The sequence below is a fragment of the Cydia splendana genome, chromosome 22, assembly GCF_910591565.1.
Source record: "Cydia splendana chromosome 22, ilCydSple1.2, whole genome shotgun sequence".
Lineage (NCBI taxonomy): Eukaryota > Metazoa > Arthropoda > Insecta > Lepidoptera > Tortricidae > Cydia > Cydia splendana.
Window position 1 is genome coordinate 4,724,502 of NC_085981.1, and position 26,751 is coordinate 4,751,252.

General features: G+C 37.6%; 1 protein-coding gene and 1 long non-coding RNA gene across 2 annotated transcripts in view; one reads left to right on the forward strand and one right to left on the reverse strand.

Annotated features, from left to right (window-relative positions):
• Positions 1-15,752, reverse strand: part of LOC134801529 (uncharacterized) — a 254,894-nt gene extending 239,142 nt beyond the window's left edge. Inside the window, exon 1 of the long non-coding RNA XR_010145675.1 lies at positions 15,220-15,752. This is a non-coding gene — a long non-coding RNA (uncharacterized LOC134801529). The remainder of the gene's footprint in view (positions 1-15,219) is intronic.
• LOC134801439 (ankyrin-2-like) overlaps positions 1-26,751 on the forward strand; it is a 145,529-nt gene that overhangs the window by 53,921 nt on the left and 64,857 nt on the right. Inside the window, exon 2 of the mRNA XM_063773999.1 lies at positions 22,342-22,443. Coding sequence (XP_063630069.1) covers positions 22,342-22,443 — 102 coding nt within the window. The remainder of the gene's footprint in view (positions 1-22,341; positions 22,444-26,751) is intronic.

Here is a 26,751-nt window from a genome sequence, read left to right on the forward strand (position 1 = left end):
ATCCACCACAAGTTTTTCGGTGCAAGAAATCAATAGGTATATATCAATGATGAAGAAATCTGCGTGTAAAAGGTCCGCAACCCACTTTTGGGCAGCTTGGGGACTGGTACACCACTTTATCTCGTGAGGTAGAGGTGCCCAGCACTGACACCTGTACAGGCTGAGCTTATTCTTATTATGTAACCTTAGCTACCCAAAAATGGGATCGATGGAGGATGTAATTCGAAACAAGTCAGTGTTAAGCTTCAACCTCAGCCCTTTCGCAATTTGCCGAGCCATTAGCTCGCCCTTGACTCGGATCGGGTGTCGCCTTCACTTACTGCTTTTATTTATCTACCGCCAACAGCTGTTCTGAGACACTGATATTAAGTATAAAGAAGGGTGACATTAAGAAAGAATATTTTTGCTGTCCTAGTCTCTAGTCTGAAAGCCAACTTTTGAATTAACGATGCCGGCCTGTTGTAGAATGAGCTCCATGAGATTTTCACTAAAGCAATGTCCGGATGATAGCTGTCATCTATCTCGGCAAGAATTTCTATTGTATACAGTGAGGAAAGCTAAGGGGTTTTAAAAGATAGGCCTCCGTTTTCAAGAAAAGAAATGCTCAGCTACATGTAGTATATCTTACCCTAAAATAAATTCATCTGTTTTGCAAAACTGTACTGTAACAGTATATTCTCACAAGTAATAGTCATCATTGGCCTTTGCGTCTATTGCAGACGATTTATGGTGTAACATACATTACACAGCCTGGGACAGAATTAAGGAAACGCAAGGATGCCCAGCACCTGCATTATTCAATTCAATTCAATTCAATTTCTTTAATGTCAAAATAACACATGTCAAACACTACCTACAAACACTACCTATAAACAATTACCTACCCTCTTGGCTTCACTGTCTTATCCCACATACATGTATAGTAAAGATTAACTTAAAAACCTCCGACTAAATTAAAACAACGTCATCTAGTGAGTTGAAACTTATCGAAGTATTGTCTAGACAGACAACACTTTCGATTCAGAAAAGCACTGAAATGAGTTCTAGGTTGGACCGCTACAATGGACAGATACACAAATTCCTTTTCACAACACCTATTCGAAAAAGGGCTTTTTCTTCCCCGCTAGGAGGGATCAAAGTGTCACTTTTCTTCCCTGCTAGGAGGGATCAAAGTTGTACTTTTCTGTTCTAGGACACGATTTTTTCTTTCTTGCATACCTACTGTTTTTTTTTTGTCAAAAAATTCATATTTTGGAACATAACAATTTCCTCATAGTTGATGTGAAAAGCAGTATGTGTCACACGGTATCAAAATTATTTCGTCTTGGGCGTTAACATTTGAATCCCTCATTACGCTCAGGATTCTACTTCAGAATCCCTCACTACGCCCGGGATTCTATTGTAGAATCCATCGCTTCATTCAGGATTCAATGTACGCCCTTGACGGAAATATATCATTTTTATCCCTTGTAACACAAACTACTATTAAAACACCCCCCTTTTTCCGTTGGGGGGTTAAAAACTTTTTTCGCAAGGTCCCAAGTACAAAATCTGAATGGTATATAAATAGATCCAAGTTGTCCTCAAACATTCATCACTAACTTTTTCTTTGATCAGTACCGAAAAGCAATAAATAAGAGTTATGTGATCTATCACCGGCTTAGTTCCCACTTCCCACAATGCTTCATTTCTGACAGTTGTTGCGAGAAAAATTGGAGGGAAATGGTAGATAAATTATCCTTGATCAATACCTGCGGGTTTGGAAATGTCCTTGCGTCTAAAATTAGCTTTATACGGGTTCATTTTACCTTGAATATTAAAAATGCGCTATATAGCGGTATTGAAATTGTTTTTTGCGTCATGTTTGGTTTTATGGGGTTTGCCCAGATCTTTGGCATGATTATAGCCACTAATCCTATGAAATATAATAGTAGTGGTGTTTTAAAGCAACCCTCGTTTCCATTGGCTAACTCCGATTTATGCATAACGAAAGCCGACTTGTGTGAAATTAATAGTTAGCGAGACTAACGTAGGTACCTACCATTTGAAGTGGAAATTATACCATATCTCGAGGTAATACGGTTTACATGTGTTTAATTAACTATGTCAACGATAGCATGGTCACGGACTTCAATTATTAAGCCATTTAAGGTTTAAGCTAATTTAGTTGAATACCGTTTTGAAATAAGTAAGCGGTGTAAAATAAACCCTAAAAGTCCGTGACTGACTGACGCCGAAAATGACTCATATGACTGATAACTTTAAATGAATTCACTAATAAATAATACGCAAAATTGCAAGCCATAAAAAGCCTCATTGGGGCACTAAGTCCGCGGGTAAACGTCCAAATTGAATTAAAACCAGCTAATTGGACTAATGAAGGCAGAGGCTTGTTACCGGGCGCGGCAATAGCGGGATTGACGTCAGTCATGACAATGTTCAGGTTAATCTTATGATAAACTAGCGACTCGTCCCGGCTTCGCACGGGTTAACAAGTTACACCTACACCTTTCTCAAGATTTAATCTATAGATAGGTGAAAACCGCATGTAAATCCGTTCAGTAGTTTTTGAGTTTATCGCGAACATACAACATGATTTTGCGGAATGGACGCGGCGGGGGACTTTGTTTTATAAGGTGTAGAGCCAAGTGGCTCAATGAGTTGTAGATCCCACGAAATGACATGATTCTGTCATTTAGTAAAAATAATCCAAAAACTGAATTTATTTACAAAAAAAATCTTATACTTAATTAACGAACCTGCTCCTGCGAAATTCTACAAGGACCAATCGAGAAATGCGTCCTGTAGAGAACATCCGCACGTAGTAGCGGTACAGACGGACATACGAATGCATTTTGTCCATGTCTAGGCTGAACGGAGACCTTCGATTTACACGATCAACTATTAGCTGCTGCCCGCGGCTTTGTTTGTCTAAAAGCCCCTTAAACTGCTCCCTACTCCCTTAGCACTCCCATTCGGGCACATCTATTATTGCCTACTTTTATAACCTTAGGTACCTAGGTTTTCCTTTTAATTTTAGGTATATTTATAAAGAACTTCTTACTAAAAATATTATAGAGTAGGTAATCTACGTGATGCTGCGACTTGACACTGATACGGATGTCGGCATTACTAAGAAAAGCTAGGAAAACTTCTAGAACATTATTCTTGTACCTACAGTTTGCTGCCCAGCAAACTTTTTGTTTTGCTACATTGCCAGTTGCCACACTACTTTATAAATCACGAAACTCTACGTGCGCTCACGGTTTGCATGCAGTCAACAAATTTGTTCTTCTAAAATGTTAGGAACTTGATTCTTACTTTTTCCAATGTAGTTAATTCGGTGTCCAACAATACATTTCTAACAAGGTGTTTATTAAATGTCAAAACGAAGTATGTAGGTATGAGCAAATGCAAAAGTATCATCCAAATACACTTTTTTTAACTTTTTGTTGATTTTCACCTCGTTATCAATGTATTTTCGTAAATTTGATTTCTTGGCGGCTGCTTATAGGTAACTTCCAGATTCAATAGCAAATGTTGCTCCAACATCAATAATTCCCTCACAACCTTAACGTATGGGGAATAAGGACAGAATCGATACGAGTGGAGACAGAGTGTCTGCAGCTCTACAGGGGTTAGTCATAGTTTTATATATTTGTTAAAGAGGTACATGTTATGTCTTTAAACACATATTTAATCGCTTATTTTATTGTGTCTTAGTTGGATAGGTTTTGATCCTGGCTCATAAAACTGCCAATGATTTCTTCGGAGCTTATTCTATCGAATGCCATTACATAAATACAGTTGCAATGAATCCAAAGATCTATTAATATTCAAATCCGTAGGCATTCGGCCTAGGCCCAATCTATGAGTATCTTGGTCGGAGTAAGCCTGTGAGGTCTGTGACCATCAGTATAACTACCTACCTACAGGTGGAAGTGGAACATATGTACCTAATACGAACGTACGTAGGTACCTGTAATTATGTAGTTGATTTGCAAAGTAATTATGTTATTTTTTTTATTTTTTTATTTAGGATCACCAACAGACAATACATCATGAAAAAATTATCAGTAGCTTACATAACATTAAAGGTAGACGTTTGTCCAAATTATAGGTAACCACAGCTTGCTCCAGTATCTTAGGACATACAATATAGGTACATTAGATTAGGACATTTAGACTTAAGCTATGATTAAATAAAATTTTACAAATATGTTTTTTTTTTTAAATAGTAGAGAATTATGTATAAACGAATTAATTGTAATACATTTGCACTTTACAGCAGAAAAGTGACGAAATTTAACATTAACATTATTTTTTTAAGAAGAGAGACAATATTATGAGGAAAGCATGCAGGGAGATGGAAATACAATGTAAATTTAAATTTAAATATTGCAGTATAACCTAACATGTTATCGTTTTTTGTTTCCACTTTTTTTCTGATTCTACGTACTTATCCATGTCTTCCAAAAGTATCTACTGCAGGGAATAATTAAGGAGTTGTTATTATGTCAGTTATTTGCTTTTTTTACTCACATATAATTTGACTAAAACCAAAATCAACACACTTCAGTTCACTAAATAAGGGTAGCTACCATAAATGCGATATTAACGCACAAAAAACGCAAATCATGGGAAGGGTCCAAGCCAGGTCCAAGCTTAATAACTTGTGTCGTGGACACGTGCCTATTATTGTACAACAAATACTGCCTATTACTGTACAGTCGACGTCAAAGATATGTTTACACTTTTTGCCTTATTACAAAGGAGTAAGGTGCAAAAGTGTAGGTAAACATATTTTTGACGTCGACTGTGCAACAAATACGCCTGACTTGCGCCGCGAGTATTGTAGGGTCCCAAACTAGGGTGAAAATATCACGTAACAAAGCACATAGTACCTAAAGTATTTATTTGAATAAATGAGTGAAAACAGTAGATTAGATATTATTAGTTCAGAAAAAGGTGGATGAAATTTATTACACGCTCAATATTTAACTAAAACTTTTACCAAGATACCTACAGCTGTTCGGAAGAATGTTTTTAGGATTCCGTACCCAAAGGGTAAAAACGGGACCCTATTACTAAGACCCCGCTGTCCGTCCGTCTGTCTGTCACCAGACTGTATCTCATGAACCGTGAATTTCTGTTGCAGCTATAACAACAAATACTAAAAACTTAAGTGTAAAATTAATATTCAAGTGGGGCTCCCATACAATTAACGTGATTTTTTCGCCGTTTTTTGCATAATGATACGGAACCCTTCGTGCGCGAGTCCGACTCGCACTTCGCCAGTTTTTATTTCAAGCCAGGCAATGTTTGGTATGGTACCAAATGTTGAACAAATTTACGGTACAACTACTATGTAAAATCACATTCAACTCCATTAAATTATGTTAATTAAATTTATTTCCTCACACTTAATAAATCTTTCCTCCATCATAAGGAATATGAATTGTGGTTACGCGTACGTAAAAACCCCCTTAGTTTCCATTTCCTCGCGGTAGGTGGCGGATTTGAATAAAAGGGTGCATAATCGAGGCATTTGTTTATCTTTAAATTGTGGTTTTTAATCAATCGGATGGAATATACTCGTATATCGGTTAGAAGTTGGATTAATAAAATGCAAATTTTGTGTGATTTGTTGGAAGATAAATCGGAAAGTTGAATTGAATTGAAGGACAATGTTTCTTGATATTATATAAACGTGGCTTTCCATCAGAGAAGCTTCCTTATACTTCATATGCATTTGCATGCATGCAAAGCCACAAATTTCATGGTTAGCTTAAGTAAAAGAAAAAATTATCACGTAAGAAAATACATTTTGGTATCTGCATCACCTGACCGTTTTGAGAACATCTTTAATCCACTAAATTAATAGTTTTTGTCTAGTTATTCTGCTCTCGCCTTTTATAAGTTTTCTAACAGAGTTACGTCTGACGATTAGCGAAACGAGTAAGCCATACCATAGAGAAATATAGTAAGAATAGAGTGCTTACTCCATACATCACTTTTGGTACCAAAACGACTATTATTTTAGCAGTCGACATCTAGAAGCGAGTAGCGGAATTATGTATGGAGTGAGTACTCTATGTATTTTTTTCTCTATGGCCATACCTAACCGCCGTCGCGAAAAAATAATCCAATGCTAGCTAAGCTTTCTCGTTGGCGCTGGCCACGTGCAAGGGGTAAACCACCCCTCCAATATGACATTGAAGAAGGTACATTCGTAAACAAACCCACTGAAGGTCTGAAGGATAATTCTAGAGATATCTTCGGGAGAATTTTCGAGATAGAATATGCAAATCCCATCGGTAAGCGGATTAATTCAAGGTTCCTTCCACTAGCAAGTTGATCGAAAATATGACAAGGAATATTAATTTGGTATTCGAGAGTTGATAAGATAAGACAGGGTTTGTAATTTCTTTTAATAATAAGATTATTATGATAAAATTGATAAATGATATTTTTGATAAGTAGATGCTTTTATTGCTACTGTAGTCTTGATCTCGTCATTTCAAATCATCATCTCAAATCATTAAATCCCCATTTTTGCGTTAAAAAATGAAAATTATAAAAATAAATAAATCATAAATATTTATATTATGGTCCTAAACTCAATGGGGATAAGTACTGAACCAGTTAGGTTTATTTTACTCTGTCGTAATTTTCTATCAGTTAAAACTAACATAATTATTTCCAAATAAAAACAATCTAAAAAGGTTTTAAAATATTTTTTACTCGTTTTAATATTGCATTGTGAATAGCAATATTGTCTGAGTAATATGTGCAGATAAGGCACAGAGGACAATGGGGCTCGTTGTTTGGTCAAGGGATAGACGGGCAATTGAGGGGCTACTAGCCTTGTGGGGAGAATGGGGAGATAAGTACCCCAGAGTAGTCTGGTCTGAGAGTTTTACATTTTATTTTAGTTTGACAGTACAAATACAAAATAGTATTTAGTGCAACAAGTACATAATAAGGGTTTTTAAAATTCAATGGTGGAGGTTATAAATGAGACGAAATCGAGTTTTGTAAAGACAGTCCCGAGAATTTTAATACCTAATTATCTAATTACATACGTAGTTTGCACACACTCTGCCGTATTCGAACTTCAAGATATTAACAAGAGACGACACGTACTAGATCCATTCTAGATACGTTATAGTTTAGATATCAACTAGATCTCTTTTGCAGCGCAATTCGGGCAACCAATGTCACTTTTACGTTAGATAGAGTAAGATATCTTTTAGATGTGAATTGGATATCTAAGTCATATCCTGTGGAAATCGTTCAACAGTATCTTCAGAATCGCGCAAATGTCAAATTTGACAGGTTAGATCTTAAACATATCGTTATCGTATCTTGGTGATGTCTAAAAGATGTCTAATAGAAATCCGAATCGGGCCCAATATTTTCTACGACAGCAGCAAACACCTAAAATGATAAACTAGGGTATTATTTACGTCTGATCCATAAATATAAATTCTACTAAGATAGTAAAAAAGAACTTTAAACATCTTGTAAAAGTTTTCAATGCAGCAAAATTTCTACAAAAAATAGTAAAATTTGCATCCTCAAGCAAAAACTTGTAATGAGAATAATAAGTTTTAGTCCGGCGAAACGAAAAAGTTTGCAACGCTTGCAGCTTGAAATAATACTTACTAAGTAAATGATTATTTTTACACCGTTTAAAATTTTACAATTCAGATTCTGCTTACTTTCATAATAATTAAAAAAAAGATGTAATAATTAAAAAAAAATACAGAAATTTCGTTTCTTTATTTTACGATTTCAAGAAAAGAGATGTAATACAATCACGAATATTGTCACGTGTGTTGTAGCATTAAATTACTTTCTATTACCCAGCATGGTGAAATTGACCAATGCATGTCCCGCTCCATCAACATACCGCCTTATACGTATGTAGGTATATAGATGGGAAATTGAAAGACATTTAGAAAGACACCATTATCCTTTTTGCCGGCTTAGCCGGTTTTTTGCCACGGATTATGGGCGTCTGGGGTGTATTATCCTTTCGAGAATAAAAATTCCATTATTTTCTGCGCACATATGACCCAGATAGGTATTAAATTATCTTAATAAATAATTCTCCGCCATTGTCACGATCGTGATATCACGAACAAATAAAGACGGGTATATCCGTCGCGGCTATAAACGGCGAAACAGGTCACGGCGCTGAACGCGAATAGCCGGCGAATCGATAGCTTAGCTCAGACTTAGCTCAGCTTGGCTGCAGCCTGGCTATGTACCTGCAATCTGGTATATACAAATCTTCTCTAATTACTAATACATAATACATTGTATACCATACCTATATGCGAAAATGATAGACACAATTCCGTCCTCTTAAACGCTAATTACTACAAAGTAATATGAACTTGCCTTCGTAAAAAAACTGGAAGCTTAAGAATAGTTATCAACATATACTTATAAATAAATTGCCACCTATTCTATAGACTATAACTAAAAGTCTTATTGTATTCTGAGGTAGAGAGGTCTAGTCTAGAAAATATATGTTATGATTCTACATCTATTTGCAGCACTGTCAATAATATATTTTTATTTTTTATCCTATTTTTACCACTGGGTTGAAAATTAGTCACGTTTCTTCATTATTGGTAAAAGATCCGTCTCCTTTCGAATAAGTAACAGGGTTCGTATGTGACTTGAAACTCCAAAGGATTCAATTTGATGAGTTGGGTGTGTGTGATGCTGGAAATGTTCGAAAATTCTAGCCTATAATCATCATCATATATTTAAGAGTATGGGCCCGATTCGGATTTTGAAATAGACATCTATTAGACATCTTTTAGACATCACCAAGATACGACAACGATATGTTTAAGAACTAACCTGTCAAATTTGACATTTGCGCGATTATGGAGATACTGTTGAACGATTTCCACAGGATATGACTTAGAGATTCAATTCACATCTAATAGATATCTTACTCTATCTAACGTAAAAGTGACATTGGTTGCCCGAATTGCGCTGCAAAAGAGAACTAGTTGATATCTAAACTATAACGTATCTAGAATGGATCTATTACTTGACGTCTCTTGTGAATATCTTGAAGTTCGAATACGGCAGTATGACTCTTGTCGGTGGAGCAATTTCCATATCTGGCGGTCCTCTGCCTTCTCTTTGACAGCCTGATACGACCCGACGTTTGATCTTTTCCTTTATTTGATCCATGTACGCTCTCCTTGGTCTTCCCTTCTTCCTCTTTGTTGCTTCAACTTTCCCTTCTATGATGTTTTTGATAAATTCGTCGTGTCATATCAGGTCGCTATAACAATAAATACTAATAAAATAAATTAATTAAAAATTAAAAAACACGACTGCGAAAAAGCGAACTGAAAAGACAAAAATAATTTTTAGCTGTGTTAGTTACTCAACTTAATGAATGTAAAAAAATATTAGAATATGAGTGTTTAGTGAAGGTTATAAACAACAAACGCAAAAGTTTAATGCTCATTTAGGATCGTGACTGTACCTGTGTATTTTATTGCAATTGCAGTCGGGGACCTTGATGTATTACCATTTTCCCATTTAAAAGGTCCCCGACTGCAATTGCAATAAAATACACAGGTACAGTCACGATCCTAAATGAGCATTAAACTTTTGCGTTTGTTGTTTATAACCTTCACTAAACACTCATATTCTAATATTTTTTTACATTCATTAAGTTGAGTAACTAACACAGCTAAAAATTATTTTTGTCTTTTCAGTTCGCTTTTTCGCAGTCGTGTTTTTTAATTTTTAATTAATTTATTTTATTTTATACTTTTTAGAATTTTTACATTCATTAAGTTGAGTTACTAACACAACTAAAAAATATGTTTATCTTTACAGTTCGCTTTTTCGCAGTCGTGTTTTTTAATTTTTAATTTATTTAATTAATTTTGGGGTCATCATTTCTGTTACCGACTACCGGTAACACAAAACTTACTCTTAGCGTATTATATTTATTTATAATATGTTTTTCACTATTCTTCAAAATCAGATACTACTTTTCCATATTGCCATGTTTATTTACTCACAGCCATGACAACGTCAAATATAATTTGAATATAGGTAAAGAGTAAAAAAAAGGTAACTAAATGTAGGTTTCAGTAAGAAGTCCGCAACAATTTCCTTACTAAACATTGGACCGAGTGCAGCGCGCCACGTACGTCGGGCTACATCCGACTCTATTACTATTAGGGCGCCGAAGGCGCCCGGCTTTAGAACGCGTACAACGCGCCTCGTACACGCCCGACGATTTGAGTAAGAGGGCGCCGAAGGCGCCCGGTATTGGTAAGCGTACAGCGTGTCACGCACGTCGGGCTACGCCCGACACTTAGTATGAACGAGTCGAAGGCGCCTGGCTTTGGACCGAGTGCAGCGCGCCACGTACGTCGGGCTACATCCGACCCTTTTACTATTAAGCCGACCACTGACTAACAGGCCGCCGGACGATATCGGCCTGTCAGTTAGAACAAAAATTTGACAGCTCCGAACAACTGACAGGCCGATATCGTCCGGCGGACTGGTAATCAGTGGGCCCCTTTAGGGCGCCGAAGGCGCCCGGCTTTAGAACGCGTACAACGCGCCTCGTCCACGCCCGACGCTTTGAGTAAGAGGGCGCCAAAGGCGCCCGGCTTTGGTAAGCGTGCAGCGCGCCACATACGTCGGGCTACGCCCGACGCTTTGAGTATGAGGCCAGCTTTGGTAATCATACAGCGTGTCACGCTACGCCCGATACTTTTAATATGAGAGAGTCGAAGGCGCCTGGCTATGGACCGCTTGCAGCGCGCCACGTACATCGGGCTACGCCAGAACCTTTAAGTGTGAGGGCGCCTCGGCGCCTAGCTTTGGTATGCGTACAGAGCGTGTCACGTACGTCGGACTACGCCCGACACTTTTAGTATGAGAAAGTAGAAGTCGCCTGGCTTTGGACCGCGCGCAGCGCGCCACGTACGTCGGGCTACGCCCGACTCTTTTAGTATGAGGGCGCCGAAGGCGCCCGGCTTTGGAACGCGTACAGCGCGCCACGTACATCGGGCTACGCCAGAACCTTTAAATGTGAAGGCGCCGAAGTTGCCCGGCTTTGGTATGCGTACAGCGTGTCACGTACGTCGGACCACGCCCGACACTTTTAGTATGAGAAAGTAGAAGACGCCTGGCTTTGGACCGCGCGCAGTGCGCCACGAATGTACGTCGGGCTACGCCCGACTCTTTTAGTATGAGGGCGCCGAACGCGCCCGGCTTTGGAACGCGTACAACGCGCCACGTACGTCGGGCTACGGCCGACGCTTTTAGTATGAGGTCGCCGAAGGCGCCGGGCTTTGGTAAGCGTATAGCGTGTCACGTACATCGGGCTACGCCTTACCCTTTTAGTGAGGGGGCGCCTTTGGCACCTGGCTTTAGACCGAGTGCATATACTTGGACAAGTTGCAGGAAGCGCACATCTTCCTTACGCTCTGAGCCTTAGGCCCTACGTGGAGCTCACCTTTCGGCCTTAAAAAAATGTCTACACCATCATACATGTTAAAATTAAATCAAACCATATGGTTATAATGATACTTTCACGATTTGTTCTGCCAAATTCGGTGCAGAGTTTGCTTAGACGGACTCTGCATCGTATCGATTAATAAATGGAATTAATATTTTAAACGTTTCGATTCCATAAGCGCAATTACGAACATGTTTTAAAAACTATGAGTAGTATGTACCACCTAATATAATATAATTATATTTTTTTATGATCAGCGGACAAACCCTTTCCTTTTATTTTAATAAGTACCTATATCCCATTCAATAATAATATTTGGTTTTATGAGATTAGCTTATCTTAACATATTTTGTCAATTCTTACTTTCTCAAAATGAGACTTAAACCCACATGTTGCATATATATTATCAATCGGCTTTCAAAGCCCTTCATTTTGATACCCTACTCGATAAGTTTCCACGATATTTTTTTCTAAAGTTTGCGTAATATGGCGTATTAAGTCCGCCACATTGTTTTTATAATGACGTCACATAGCCTATGTTACCCGGGATGATGTAAAGACACTAATGATGTATCATACGTCTAAATCGGTTAAGGCATTCAGAAGTTAAAGTGGAATAAAGAAACTCACATACATACAAACATGAACGCTGAAAACAATACACTCTTTTTGTTTGGGCAGTCGTGTAAAAAGTACGGAACCCTTGGTGAGCGAGTCCGACTCGCACTTGTCCGGTTTTTTTAGGGACATATTTGATATGTGGATATAAATACTTCAATTACTTTAGGAAGAAAAGCTCATTTTAATCCTAATTTTTTTTGCCATTAGGCATTAAGTCCGCCATCTGTATATTGTTTTTATGTTTTGTGCAATAAAGTTTAAATAAATAAATAATTTTATTTAAAGATATAAAATAGGCAACTTTACAAATTCGCTGCTAGCTTAACCCATTCAGCGCTAATCACAAGTATCACGCCACGTTCTCGTTTCGCCTCTACGAAGCATTTCCGTTACATTCCGGAAAATCCATGTTATCGGCTACGACAGCGCTACGACCGCAGCTCAGCTGTGAATGTGTTAAACATATTATTCATTACCACTAAGTGCTACGGGTTACGCTCGTAGCGCGTAGCCACGGTTTCGCCGTATGGAGCGCGTAGTCGCTACGTACAGTGTACCCGACAGTCGGGTTCTTGGCCCTGAATGTGTTAAGAAGTCAGGTAGACCAACTAAATAGCAAGAAATAACTCTTACGTCATGAACAGACAAAAGTAAAGGCAACACTTTATAACTTTCTTTAAGTGTGGTTAGGCAAGTCATTATTTTATGCAAAAAGTAAAAAATCCACAGACACGAACAACTTTAAATCCTTGGTTGGAAAATATCTCGTTTCTCGCCGTTGACAAAGGCGTCCGAGAAGATGACACTAGATTTGCTTTGTTAGTCTTACGAGTAAATATATCTTGCGGTAAGATGGTACTTTTGTGTCTTTAGATTTAGTTATAAAGGCTTTTATTTTAATTATTATTCAAATAAAGTACTTATGTGGCAAATACATTTTGAAGTACGAAGATAATCTTTGATGTAGTTTAAACGTGAGTTTATACAAACGCACTTAAGCAAAAACAAATGAACTATTTATTAATTTAATAATAATCCGAAAGTGAGAGTTTTAATTAAAAGAGATATAGGTTTGAAATACAATTCAATATGACATGTTAAAAAATAATTAGTGTCCGACCGAAACATGTTTTTTTGCCGAAACCGAAACCGAAACCGAATGTTCGGCTTTGGCTCTAGTTTCGGCCGAAACCGAAACCGAAACCGAACCTTTTGTAGATTTGTTAAAATCGTTGAAAAAATGTCATAAAACCGCTTTTACACACATATTATGGGACTGTCAACACCCAATGTCCTTGAAATTGATGTTACTTAAGTTTTTTAAGTAAATTACTAGAGTTAGACCAAGATAATTCTGCAACGATTTTGATAACACACGCAGTGAAAGTGTTATTTTAACGTCAAAACTTCTATTAAATTATGACGTATAAATAACATTTGCACTAGTTGCACTGCTATCAAAATCATTGTAGAATTTTCTTGGTCTAACTCTATTCATTCACCAGTCAAAGTAACATGTAGATATAGGGTCAACTAAAAAATCAACCATAAACGCGAGCGCAGCGAGCGCGAAATTTTTTGTTGACAAATATCGCAAGGCCGGGTACCGATCTTCAACTGGGCCTAATAGTCCGAAGTTCCCCAGTCAGGCGAACTTTCATGCGAAGTTAAAGCCGTGCTTCAGGCTTCAGGATAAGTAGTTGAGCACAGACTCCAACCAATGTCCATTGTATTAAAACGCGAGACCGCAGGCCGAGCATGGCGCAGCGAGGCTAAATGCTAAGCTGATGTAGATGACATGTGGAACACAAACCAATGGTAAATTGAGGTAAAAAGTGAGGCTAACTAAGGTCGAGCATTCGTATGATAAACTGTACTAGGGACACTTTTAAGAGTTTTTTCTTCGTTTTAATCAATTGTCAGCTGTTCAGCCTCGCAAAATATAAACTATTGAGAAAATCAACTTTGCAGCACTAGTTGAGCGTAGCCTTTAGCCTCGCTTAAAATTTGCCATTAGAGGTATGTAGGAAAATGACTGAATAAGTGAGTGAATAAGAGCGAAAAAGACATCGTTCGACTCGGGCCGACCTGATACTGGGGGCCCCGACATGCTTAATCCGGCCCTGCTTAAAATCACCATTAAACGGTTCTAATGTCGTGAGTACTCGTGAGGAAGCCGGACTAGTCCCGATAAGGCCTAGTTTACTCTCTGGGTTAGAATATCAGTCTGATGGCAGTCGCTTTCGTAAAAACTAGTGCCTACGCCAATTCTTGGGATTAGTTGTCAATTGGACCCCAGGCTCCCATTCCCATTGCCACGACTCGTCAAAAATTCCGGTATCACGCGAGGAAGATGATGAGTTTTCTTATTATTCTCTTGCCCAGGGCCCAGTAACATGCGACAGTGCTATCTCATTCACTCCGATACAATTAGACAGTGTGCGCGTTATAGGTATTGACAGCCTCTTAAGACTGCGTCGACCGTCCAGTGCAACGTCGACCGGAATTGTATTTTATAATAAACCAATTAATTTCTGTACCTATACATGAATCAGTATATGTAGGTATTCATATTGTTGTCCTACTTATTCCCCAACATGGTCTTTGTCCGAAGTACCATTTCGTAAGTTTCGGCCCGGCCGAAAGGTTCGGCCGGTTTTTGGCCGAAACCGAAACTCCAGCCGAAACTGGCCGAAACCGAAACCGAAACCGAACCTTCGGTCGGACACTAAAAATAATTGAAAGAGTATTTAATCCTACACCTCACAATGTCGGAGTTCACACGTTTCAAAGTGAACTATACATTTAATCCTCGCCGGGAAATAGCTCCTTCCCGGCGACTGACAAAGATGTCTGGCGTCGAGACGTTTTGATGGCACTGCGGGCTACGTCTCCCCTCCTTTTGAGTTCCACAAGCTTATTTAAAGAGACTTAGAGCAAACATGGAAGAAACTGCTCAATAAATCATCATTTTGCTAATGATAATGACTACTGAAAAGTGAACCTACTTAACAAAAAAAGCGGCCAAGTGCGAGTCGGACTCGCCCATGAAGGGTTCCGTAGCAGCAAGTAACATAATAAAATTGCGGTTACGTATTAAAAAAAAACTACTTACTAGATCTCGTTCAAACCAATTTTCGGTGGAAGTTTGCATAGTAATGTACATCATATATTTTTTTTAGTTTTATCATTCTCTTATTTTAGAAGTTACAGGGGGGGGGGGACACATTTTACCACTTTGGAAGTGTCTCTCGCGCAAACTATTCAGTTTAGAAAAAAATGATATTAGAAACCTCAATATCATTTTTGAAGACCTATCCATAGATACCCCACACGTATGGGTTTGATGAAAAAAAAAATTTGAGTTTCAGTTCTAAGTATGGTGAACCCCCAAAATTTATTGTTTTTTTTCTATTTTTGTGTGAAAATCTTAATGCGGTTCACATAATACATCTATTTACCAAGTTTCAACAGTATAGTTCTTATAGTTTCGGAAAAAAGTGGCTGTGACATACACGGACAGGCGGACAGACATGACGAATCTATAAGGGTTCCGTTTTTTGCCATTTGGCTACGGAACCCTAAAAAGGACGAATCTGTACCCCTAGTGTACATTCGTAAGCGTGACGTAACGTCATTTTGTATGGGATTTTGAGTCTCCAACGTCCCGCTTGCGCCAAGCGGGACGTTGTTGTTGTTGTTGTTGTTGTTCAAAATACAATACAAAATGAGAATTATCGCAAACGTCCATCGCGCTATCGAATGAAATTTACACTAGGAGTTCCTAACTTCCTATTTAAAATGTAGTTTGAAATAAAGTCAGCTTATTAACCAGCCTTTGTGAAATAAGTTTTGAACGAGAAGCGGAACAAATGGGAACAAATATACGGACGGTTTTTTTATTTATTTTTTTCAAATGTATATTTTGTAATTACATTTAAACACAATTATACAACAAACTTAATACAAGTACCTTATAAAATAAATTAACTAAAACTAAACCTAACAAAAAAATAAAAATCCCTAAAACCTACTTTCTAAGCCTAGGCCCCTCGGCAAGGTGCCCATCGCGCAGGCAGCATTCCCGCGCTGTATAGCGATGGCAATCCTTTGCGCGAGAAACGGACGGACGTTTTTGTTTGTCCAGCGTGGATTCAAAGGCAAAGTTACACGGGAAGAAAAACTGAGAGCGACTTGTAAAACAAAGCTTTAGTTTACAGTACCTCGACTTGTTTCTTCAAAATAACAGTGATAGGTAAGTAGCAGATGGGTCCGGGCTGTCTTTATTTCGAATTCTGGTTTGGTAGAAAAGAGTTTTTGTGAAACAAAGCTAGGAGCGATCATTAGTCTATACGAAATGCATCGATAACTGTGTTTATCGATAAATGTAGGAACTTAATTACCGGTCATTTCATATTGCCCCCAAAATTCTGGTGTCTGGTTATACCTATTTTACATTAGTATACTTGCTTATTATAATATTATAAGAAAGAAGATTACTGAGATTAGCTTAGTGTTAGGTATGACTCACGACAGTTTAAATTCGAAAGAAGATTACGCTCAAAATGTTAAGATTTGATATTATCACACACCGGTACCAATATAAGACGATCAAGTCATCAATCATCTTCGTAACACGTGTGTGCAAACGTTAATAACACATTTCGAAAAAGCAATCGACAATTATGTTAACAATAGGTATAAATATACAAATAAGCAACGATACACAACATAACATGTGCGAGACCCTTTATTGGCCTTATGAAAACTGATCACAACCCCCAATATCATCGACAAATGTCTATTTCGAGGAATCTATTCACTCAAACTAAATAGCGCAGATGACTTGACGATAAATAAAATGGGGAAAAGTATCGGAAAGACCATCGAAAACTCCCCTTTCGATAGTATTCCACGCGTACAATATATCGACCGTAAGTGCATTTGTAAATTCATTCTATTATAAACCTTGGTTCCATGCAATAAAGTACAAATTGTAACTGATTTTCAATTGCTTTTACGGTAGATATACTAAGTGACAGAAGTGTGGCGAGACGAAATGACGTCACCTTAGGGGAGGCGATGACTGATATTTTGTTATCGATTTGAGTTTTCGAAATGTAGGGAAAGTGGGTATACTTAAGCGAACGAAATGATATTTATTCAATTCAAATTATTTAAACATGTTTACATTACAGAGCTCTAACTGTGATGTTCAGCTTTTAGTGGTTTTATAGCAATTGCGAACGTCAGTCCAGTATGGACAAATGGTTACTGAAAATATCTATTTTCACTGCAAGTTCATATTTTTTTACTTTTAGTAAGTTTAGTAGAATCTTCTACTAAACTTACTAAAGTAAGTAGGTAATAATCGCTGTACCTTAGACTTGAAATAAAGTAGTTAAAACTAAGAATATTTTAGGGAGAGAAAATAGTAAAAAAATATGTAATTGCAGTCAATAACCTACTTTAAATATTCAGAGGCCTCAAGATTCCTTTTATAAGATATACAGATAGACAAGTCAATACAATACAAAACTTACAGTGACATCATAAAGATATAAATTCAAATATTTATGTTTAATATTCTATTTTTCGTACTTTTAATTTTTCTTGCACCTATTACTACTTGTTCTCTGTTTGGCCCGAGGGTTAACTGGTAGAGAATGGCTTCTGGCATTAAGTTCGCCTTTTGTACAATTCTTACTGTGCAATAAAGTTTAAATAAATAACTAAATAGAACGATCCAAGTGTTTTGTATAGTTAGTCCTCTATTTCTAGTGTGACAGCATCCGCGATTCTCGACTCATTTCCATGAAATCCTATAGTGATACTGTTCAGACAACGATTTTCCATGGTGGGGCTGACTATTTTCCTTTTTCTTAGTTTTTGTTACATTATGTAACTAGATTAGGAAGGTAATCTAGTTACATAATGTAATAATGGCATTAAACATATACCTACTGTTTATAAAATTTATAGACTAAAACTTTTATTGCCTTTTACGTAAGAACGGTTAATAACGTTATACTCACTGTTTTAAACCACTGAGTTTTAGGGTAGCAAATAAAACCCAAATTAAAGCTTTTCATACTTCGAAAGTCTGTAAAAATTTAAAAATTATACCCTGAACCCTAAACCCTTTATTACTCGATCAATATTTCAATTAGGCCCGATTTAATGACGCCACGCAATAATCGGTTGAATAAAAGTAAAAACAAAGCATTCACAATCACCCCATGGCAGCAACCCCCGAACTGGGGTGTCTAAATTACCGAAATCGAAAACACATACCAGTCTAAGCGGCGTCTCTGACTATGCATTGTTTTTACGGATATAGGGGTCACGTTACGCTGGATGATTTGAGAACTGTATTCGTCTGCGCCTTGCGCAATCACGAGTCAAAGGAGTTTGAACCTTCTACAAAGTAGTTACAATCCACATTTAAACGGCAGTGCTAATGTCACAAGGAGTTAGCGCACGGCGTGTGTTGTGTTTTGTCATTTAAATATGAATCGTAGCTACTGTTCACAAGGTTCATATTCATTTGATCTAGTAAGACGTGACAGAGTGAATACATAATTGGTTCGCGTGCACATGCACTGTGCCGTGTGAATGCATTAGGCGGAATGTAGATTTGTTTATGTCGGGAAATCGATTTTTGTGAAGTGAAAAAAAATTTACACAAACTGGCCAAGTGCGAGTCGGACTCGCGCACAAAAAACGGCAAAAAATCACGTTTGTTGTATAGGAGCCCCATTTAAATATTTATTTTATTCGGTTTTTAGTATTTGTTGTTATAGCGGCAACAGAACAACATCATCTGTAAAACTATGTCTGTCCGCCTATCTGCCTGGAGACAGACAGACAGACGGACAAGCCAAGTGTGTCAGTACGTATTAACGACCTATCTTTTTCCTATGAAAAAGTGTGAAAAGGGGGAAATTTTGTGTGATGTAATTAATGGATGACCCCTTATAGGGATCAGTCCGGTTTCTTCGCGACGTTTTCTTTCACCTAAAAGCAGCTGGGAAATATCCAATGATAATATCGTGTACCTACACGTTTCGAAAACTCATTGGTACTAGGTACTCATTGGCACGACCCGGGGATTGAACCCGCGACCTCCGGATTGAAAATCGCACGGTACCATTAGGCTACCAGCGGTTTTTTATCTTGCCTGTACCTATTTATTTAAGTATGCGAACCATGAGATAGGACGGCAAATGTGATTTTAATGACTGCCTCATATTTTTTCAGTCTGTTTGGACTAAAGCACTTAAAAGTGCTTTCCAGCACTTTACGCTTCCAAGTGCCGCTGCATTCAAATGGGGAATTTTGATGAGAGAAAACGAAGGGTTGACAGTGACTTATACACTTAAGTATACGGTGAATATATATAGCGTCACTACTTTTAATAAATCTCGTACCTATCTTGCACTGCTACTCAAGTTAAAATGGAGTAACTCTGTATGCATCCCATACATAGTTACCACATTTTTCTTTTGATTAATAGAACAAGATACGAGTTATTTTTTCAAAGTAGTCACGATAGACCCTCTGAATATGTGATTTTGTAATTGGTACTATTATTTTAGAATTGAAAATTAATGTTTTCAAATGTTATATTATATGTAATGTATTTACAAATAAGTTATCAATACGTTTATTTCATTACTTTTTACAGCAGTTCTTATAGTAGTTTTTCAGCAGTTATTTTTATATTATTAAAAAAATATTACCTAAAACAGCAATGTCGGTAACAATTTGTTATTCGTTAAATACGTCACAGGTTATAACGCAAAATCAGCAAAATTTTAGTCCGGGTCCGATCTTACCTTTCTTGTTCTGATTTTTACAAAAAATAATAAGCTAAATTAGGTTCCGACACTGCCGACCAATAAAAACCCGAAATCAATATTTTTGCATGTAGAATTTTTCGACTAAATAATGAATGGATTTAAGGGCACGATATACTCACCTGACACCCCCAATATTCCATAATTAACGAGCAATCGCCAGCTCGGTACTACCCTATTATAACGACCCTTAAATATGTATGAGGCCATTCAAAGGGACACTTGGGTGACTTAGCCCTTTCAATGGCCCTGGGGGCGTGTTCAGATTTAAAAAATATTGGTTTGATGGGTCTTATACCTACTTGCAAGCGTATAATTAATTTCATAAACCTGGTTTAAAATGACACGAAAAAGTGAGACTATTTACAAACAAAGCATATTCAAAACTTTCACGAGAAATGTGACCTGTAGAGGGGAAAAGCCGGGCAGCTGTACAGTCACCTGTAATAATATGTATTTATTTATTTGATTTATTTATTTTCATAAGACACAGTACATAGGTGTTACATTAAATAAAATTGAAATAGGACTGCCAAACTCTTGATATACTCGTACATTTTTGTGTCAATTAAATTTATAAGCATGCTGTATTATTTTAACTTAATAACTAAGAATGCAAATTTTATTCTAATTATTCTATTAGGCCTTCAGGGCCACCAAAGACGGCCACTTTTATAGGTTTCCATAATAAGTTGACCCCTCTCTACTGCTCCTGTGGGCAAATAATTATGGCTCTACAAATAAGATCGTGTCAGATATTTTTGCGGCCTTCGTTGTGCAACATATTATTGCAGGTGACTGTACATACGAAAGCATTTTTGCCGAAAGCTTTTGTGTTTGCTAGTTCAATAAATATCAAATTGATATCATACTTGAAGTATCAGAATATGCCTAGCCGACCTAACTTAGCGACTTTCTGCCCTTCTACTTTCTAAGTACTCTAAGGGTTGAATTGCATTAACCTGTATACCTTTTTTTGCCCAAGGGGCTAAGTAAGGGCACAGGAGAGAACACTTTGAAGTTTTGATTAAATTACTGTTTACATTTAATGTAAGTTTAGAATACTTTTTGCCCCTTTGAGCTAAATTAAGTTTAGGACCTAGCTGGAACTTTTATAGGTACCGTAAAATGGGGTGAGTAGGGACAAAACTGACATTCAAACCTCGATAACATTTCATTTTTACATTTTATGCAAACTTAACTTTATTAATAAATGTTCCGGCCGTTTGTATTTTAGTTTTTTTATGATTTTAGGTAGTTCCATTTCATAACTTTAACGATAAACACAAAATCCCTCCTCACCCCGTAGTCCCTCGTAGTTGGGGTGAGATGGGATTTCATACAAAAGGTGATTTTGAAACGTTGTTGAATCGTTTTTTTATCATTATGAATATTACTATAGCTCCAGTTGTAATAGGAATACATTATTTAGGTAGCAGTAGCCTTTAAAAACCATCTCACCCTCCTGTCATCCCTTCTCTCCCCATTCATAAACCGACTCTCCTCGCCATCCCTACTCACCCCATTTTACGGTACTGTAAATAAGCTTTTAATAAAGAAAAGGTTTCGAAAACATACAAAGTAAAATTTGGCTTGGTGGACTTTGAAAAGGAGTCGTAGCTTTAACACTATAATAGGTACAATGTAACGTATTTTAATCAAGTGTTGGATTTTTTACTGCAAACTGTATCCGTTTTCCTGAGTTCGCGTTTTTTCCACGTCAAATTCTCACTAGTCAAGAATACTTAATTAAAACGAATAAGTAGAAAACCTATTTACCGTTATGGTGCTCCTACACCGCCAGTTATATAACGACAGTGTGGGAGCACCATTAATCAATAAATCATAGTAGCTATTTGCGAAATATATGCGTGGTAGTGGAACGAAAAGCGACAATAGCCTTTCACGGGGTAAATTGTTTGAAAATAACTTTCGTCGGTTAAATCTGACTGCCGAAAAGGCTAATTTTTATCACAGTTGCTAGTAAAGGGTGTTATTACTCACAAAGTGTAATGAAAAACATTTTGTGTATGCCACGGGCGGTACAGGAATTACGAACTCGTTAAAAGTATAACGGGTTAGCACTGTTGACTAGCACGTTATCTTTTCGCGGATTAGCAAAGTAATATTTTGGTTTTAATTAATACCAATGGATTTCCGCAAAGTAACGCCTGATTCTATTCACTATTACGAACTCGTGTTAATTACGCCCTCGCCTTCGGCTTCGGGCTTCAATGTAGGTTTTTGCTTACCGCCCTTAATACACAATGTAAAAGTCACGAGCAAAGAATTGTAAGAAAACAAACAGTGTTTGATTGTGTATGTGTTTTGTTACAGGCGGACGCCAGTACCGCGTTCCTGAGGGCCGCCCGCGCCGGCCAGATCGAGAAGATCATCAGCCTCCTCGAGCAGGGGGTCGACATTAACGTTAGCAATGCTGTGAGTACTACTATATTTCATTTAAAAATAAGTTATGTATAATTAACAAACTGACACAGACTAATGACAAAGTGACTTCTAGGTAGATAGTCCAGTGGCCGAGGCCGGAATCGAACTTTCTAGGTCTTTTTAGGGTTCCGTACCCAAAGGGTCCGTCTGTCCATCTGTCTGTCTGTCTGTCTCTCTGTCTGTCACCAGGCTGTATCTCATGAACCGTGACAGCTAGGCAGTTTAAATTTTCACAGATGATGTATTTCTGTTGCCGATATAACAACAAATACTAAAAACAGAATAAAATAAATATTTAGGTGGGACTCCCATACAACAAACGTGAATTTGTTGCCGTTTTATTGCGTAATGGTACGGAACTCTTCGAGCGCTAGTCCAACTCGCACTTGGCCGGTTAGAGCATGCATGATTAGAGGTTTTATAAATGTTAAGAAGTAAGTTCAAGTAACTCAGCTGTAAAGTAGGAGTGAGTACCTACCTATACTAACATATGTGGTATTATCTATGAAAAGGGACCTTATTGTCGATGGCGCTTACGACACTAACATCGATGAGCACAAAACGTAGTAGTTTAAAATTGGAGATTCTGGCCCAGTTTAGTTATTTTGATTTCCAATTTAGCAATTAAGTTTCTTTGATTACTGGAACATTCAATGTTGCTGTCTATCCAATGCGGAGGTCAATTTATGTTATGTGACGCTGATGAACTTATCAGTCATCGGGTTTAAAGGTCCCTTTGTAGTTTTTTATAAATAACTCGTAAACGGTGACCTGTAGCAAAAATGTTCTGATACATAAGTAATCTGCGTAAAATTGTCTACATTAAATATTCTATACACTTTTTCGCTAGGATCAGTATTTAAAAAAATATTTAAGGTAAAAAGTTAAATATGATCAATTGTTAATATTTTTTGTAAATAACTCGTAAACGGTGGCCTGTACCAAAAAATGTTCTGATACATAAGTAATCTACTTAAAATCTACTCACACCAGAGGATGCTGAAGACCGGACGCTTAGCTAAAACGCTAGGTTGAAGGAGAAGAAGATTGATCCTAGCGAAAAAGTGTATAGAATATTTAAGGCGCTCTTATACTCGAGTTTTACGTTTTCAAGGGGGTGAAGCAGACGAGTGGTAGAACGGGCAGGCGGGCGCCCCGCGCGGCGCACCGCACCATTCCCGCGCAGCACGTCTACGTCCTTATTCTGACGACATCGGTATTCTGAATCGTCAGTTCCGGGATTTTTAGTTCGGCAATTAATATTGAAAAAGATTTATTAGTAAATTCGAATTTTGATGAGTACTTAATGAAATTAAAAACCGGACAAGCGCGAGTCGGACTCGCCCACTGAGCCCACCGAGGGTTCCGTACTTTTTAGTATTTGTTGTTATAGCGGCAACAGAAATACATCATCTGTGAAAATTTCAACTGTCTAGCTATCACGGTTCGTGAGATACAGCCTGCTGACAGACGGACGGACGAACGGACGGACAGCGTCGTTGAGTCTTACTAATAGGGTTCCGTTTTACCCTTTGGGTAGGGAACCCTAAAAATGGTAGGTAAGACGGTGAGGTCGGTGAGTGTACCTAAATAATTATTAATTATATGTATACAATATGAGTGTATACTTGACTGATCATGTTTTTGTAAAAATCGATTTCGACTGGCAAAACATATTAACCGGGCAACCGGGTTTTTTAACCTAATTAGACCCCGCTGAATCCGAAATTGCCGGTTGATTGATCGAATTCTTGACTGGAAGTGAGATAGTTGATATTAAAGGTCCCTTTTTTTTAGTTTTTCGTAAATAACTCTTAAACGGTGGCGCATAGCAAACATTTTCTTAAACATAAGTAATCTGCATAAAATTGCCTACAAGAAAGATACCGTACAATTGTTCGCTAGGATCAATATTCAAAGAGATATTAAGGCGGGAAAGTTAATTATAATCAATTTTTGAAGGTCTCTTTTTTTAGTTTTTCGTAAATAACTCGTAAACGGTGGCCAATATAAAAAAAAATGTTAAACGTTAATAATCGACACAACATTTTCAATAAAAAAAGATTTAGTACATTTTTAGCAGGGATCAATATTTAAAAAGATAATAAAGAGGGAAAGTTAATTATAATAAATTCTAAGGTTCCTTGTTTTTATTTTTTCGTTAATAATTTGAAAAGTATGACTCATAGCAAAAACAAATTTTACACAAATAATAAACATAAAATTTCCTACAAGAAACATGTAGAACACTTTTCGCTAGGGTCAATATTTAAAAAGACAAAGCATCCGGTAAGTCAATTATAATCAATTTTAAAGTCCCTTTTTAGTTTTTTGTAAATAACTCGTAAACGATGTCCCATAGCACAATAGGTTTTTATGAATAAATAATCTCCATAAAATTTTCTGCAAAAAACATCTGAACACTTTTCTCTAGGATCCATATTTAAAACGATATTAAAGGAAGAAAGTTAATCACATTCAGTTCACAGGTCGCTTTTTTTCGTAAATAACTCGTAAACGGTTGCAACGGGGGCAGTTGTAAAAAATATTATACGTAAATATTGAACATAAAATTGTCCACAAAAAAGGTTTTGTACACTTTTTCGCTACGATCAATATTTAATGAGGTATTAAAGGGGGTAAGTTAATTATAATCAATTTCCAGGTCCCTATTTTAAGTTTTTCGTAAATGACTCGTAAACGGTGGCCCATAGCAAAATAGGTTCTTAATGTTAACTAACCCCCCTTGGCTAAAAAGTGGCCTCCATGTTTAAAATTCATTTGTTTACGTAAGATGTCCGTCTTTGGGTCACGAATTTACATGTGTGTACCAAATTTCAACTTAATTGGTCCAGTACTTTTGAAGAAAATGGGCTGTGACAGACGGACAGACAGACAGACAGTCGCACGAGTGATCCTATAAGGGTTCCGTTTTTTCCTTTTGAGGTACGGGACCCTAAAAACTAAAAAAAGTGACATGTGAATTGATTGTAATGAACTTTCTTCCTTTAATATCGTTTTAAATATTGATCCTAGAGAAAAGTGTTCAGATGTTTTTTGCAGGAAATTTTATGTAGATTATTTATTCATAAAACCTATTTTGCTATGGGACACCGTTTACGAGTTATTTACAAAAAACTAAAAAGGGACTTTAAAATTGATTGTAATTAACTTACCGGCTGCTTTTGTCTTTTTAAATATTGATCCTAGCGAAAAGTGTTCTACGTGTTTCTTGTAGGAAATTTTATGTTTATTATTTATGTGTGATCAACAGGGTAAAGACCGGTAGTGATCACCGAATCGTAAGAGGCACACTGAATATCAATATTAAACTTGAAAGGTCCAGCCTGATGAAGTCTACGCTCCGACCTACTCGAGCCCATGTTCAAAACCCCGAAAGCTTTCAACTCGAGCTCTCTAACCGCTTTGCTTGCCTAGAGAACTTGGCTTCAGTGGACGAAATCAACGACGGGCTAGTGGAAACTGTCCACACAGTAGGGTCTAAGTTTTTTAGACCCCGCCGTAAAGATAGACCTCAGAAATTGACCGAGCAAACCTTAAACCTCATGGCTGAACGACGCTCGCTACAGTTGCAGTCTCCCGATGACGCGGAGTCATATAGGCAGCTCAATAGACGTATATCTAAGTCCTTGCGACATGATCTGCGTCTCTTTAATACTAACCGTATTAAAGAGACTATTGAGCGAAACCAAGGCTCCAAAGTGTTCGCAAAGGACAAAGCAACGCAAGCAAAGCAAGGGTCTATTGGGCAAAGCCAGCTGACAAAGCTGAAACGGGAAGATGGCAGCATAGCGTCGAGCAAAGCGGAGGTTTTAGGTGAGATCGAGAGGTTCTATGGACAGTTATACACTTCGATCGCAAAGCCCGTTGACAGCTTGGTAGGAGGTCCAAGAGCCAAGCTGTCCCGACATTATACCGAAGATATCCCGGACATCAGTCTGTACGAGATTAGGATGGCCCTGAAGCAGCTTAAGAACAACAAGGCGCCGGGCAAAGACGAAATCACTTCAGAGCTTCTGAGAGCGGGTGGAACACCGGTACTTAAAGTCCTCCAGAAGCTCTTTAATTCCGCCTTGTCCGAGGGCATAACGCCTGAAACATGGAATAGAGGCGAGGTGGTGTTGTTCTTCAAAAAAGGTGATAACAACCTATTGAAGAACTACAGACCCATCACGCTTCTGAGCCATGTCTATAAGCTGTTTTCAAGGGTCATCACGAACCGTCTCGAACACAGACTTGATGACTTCCAGCCTCCCGAACAAGCCGGTTTCCGAAAAG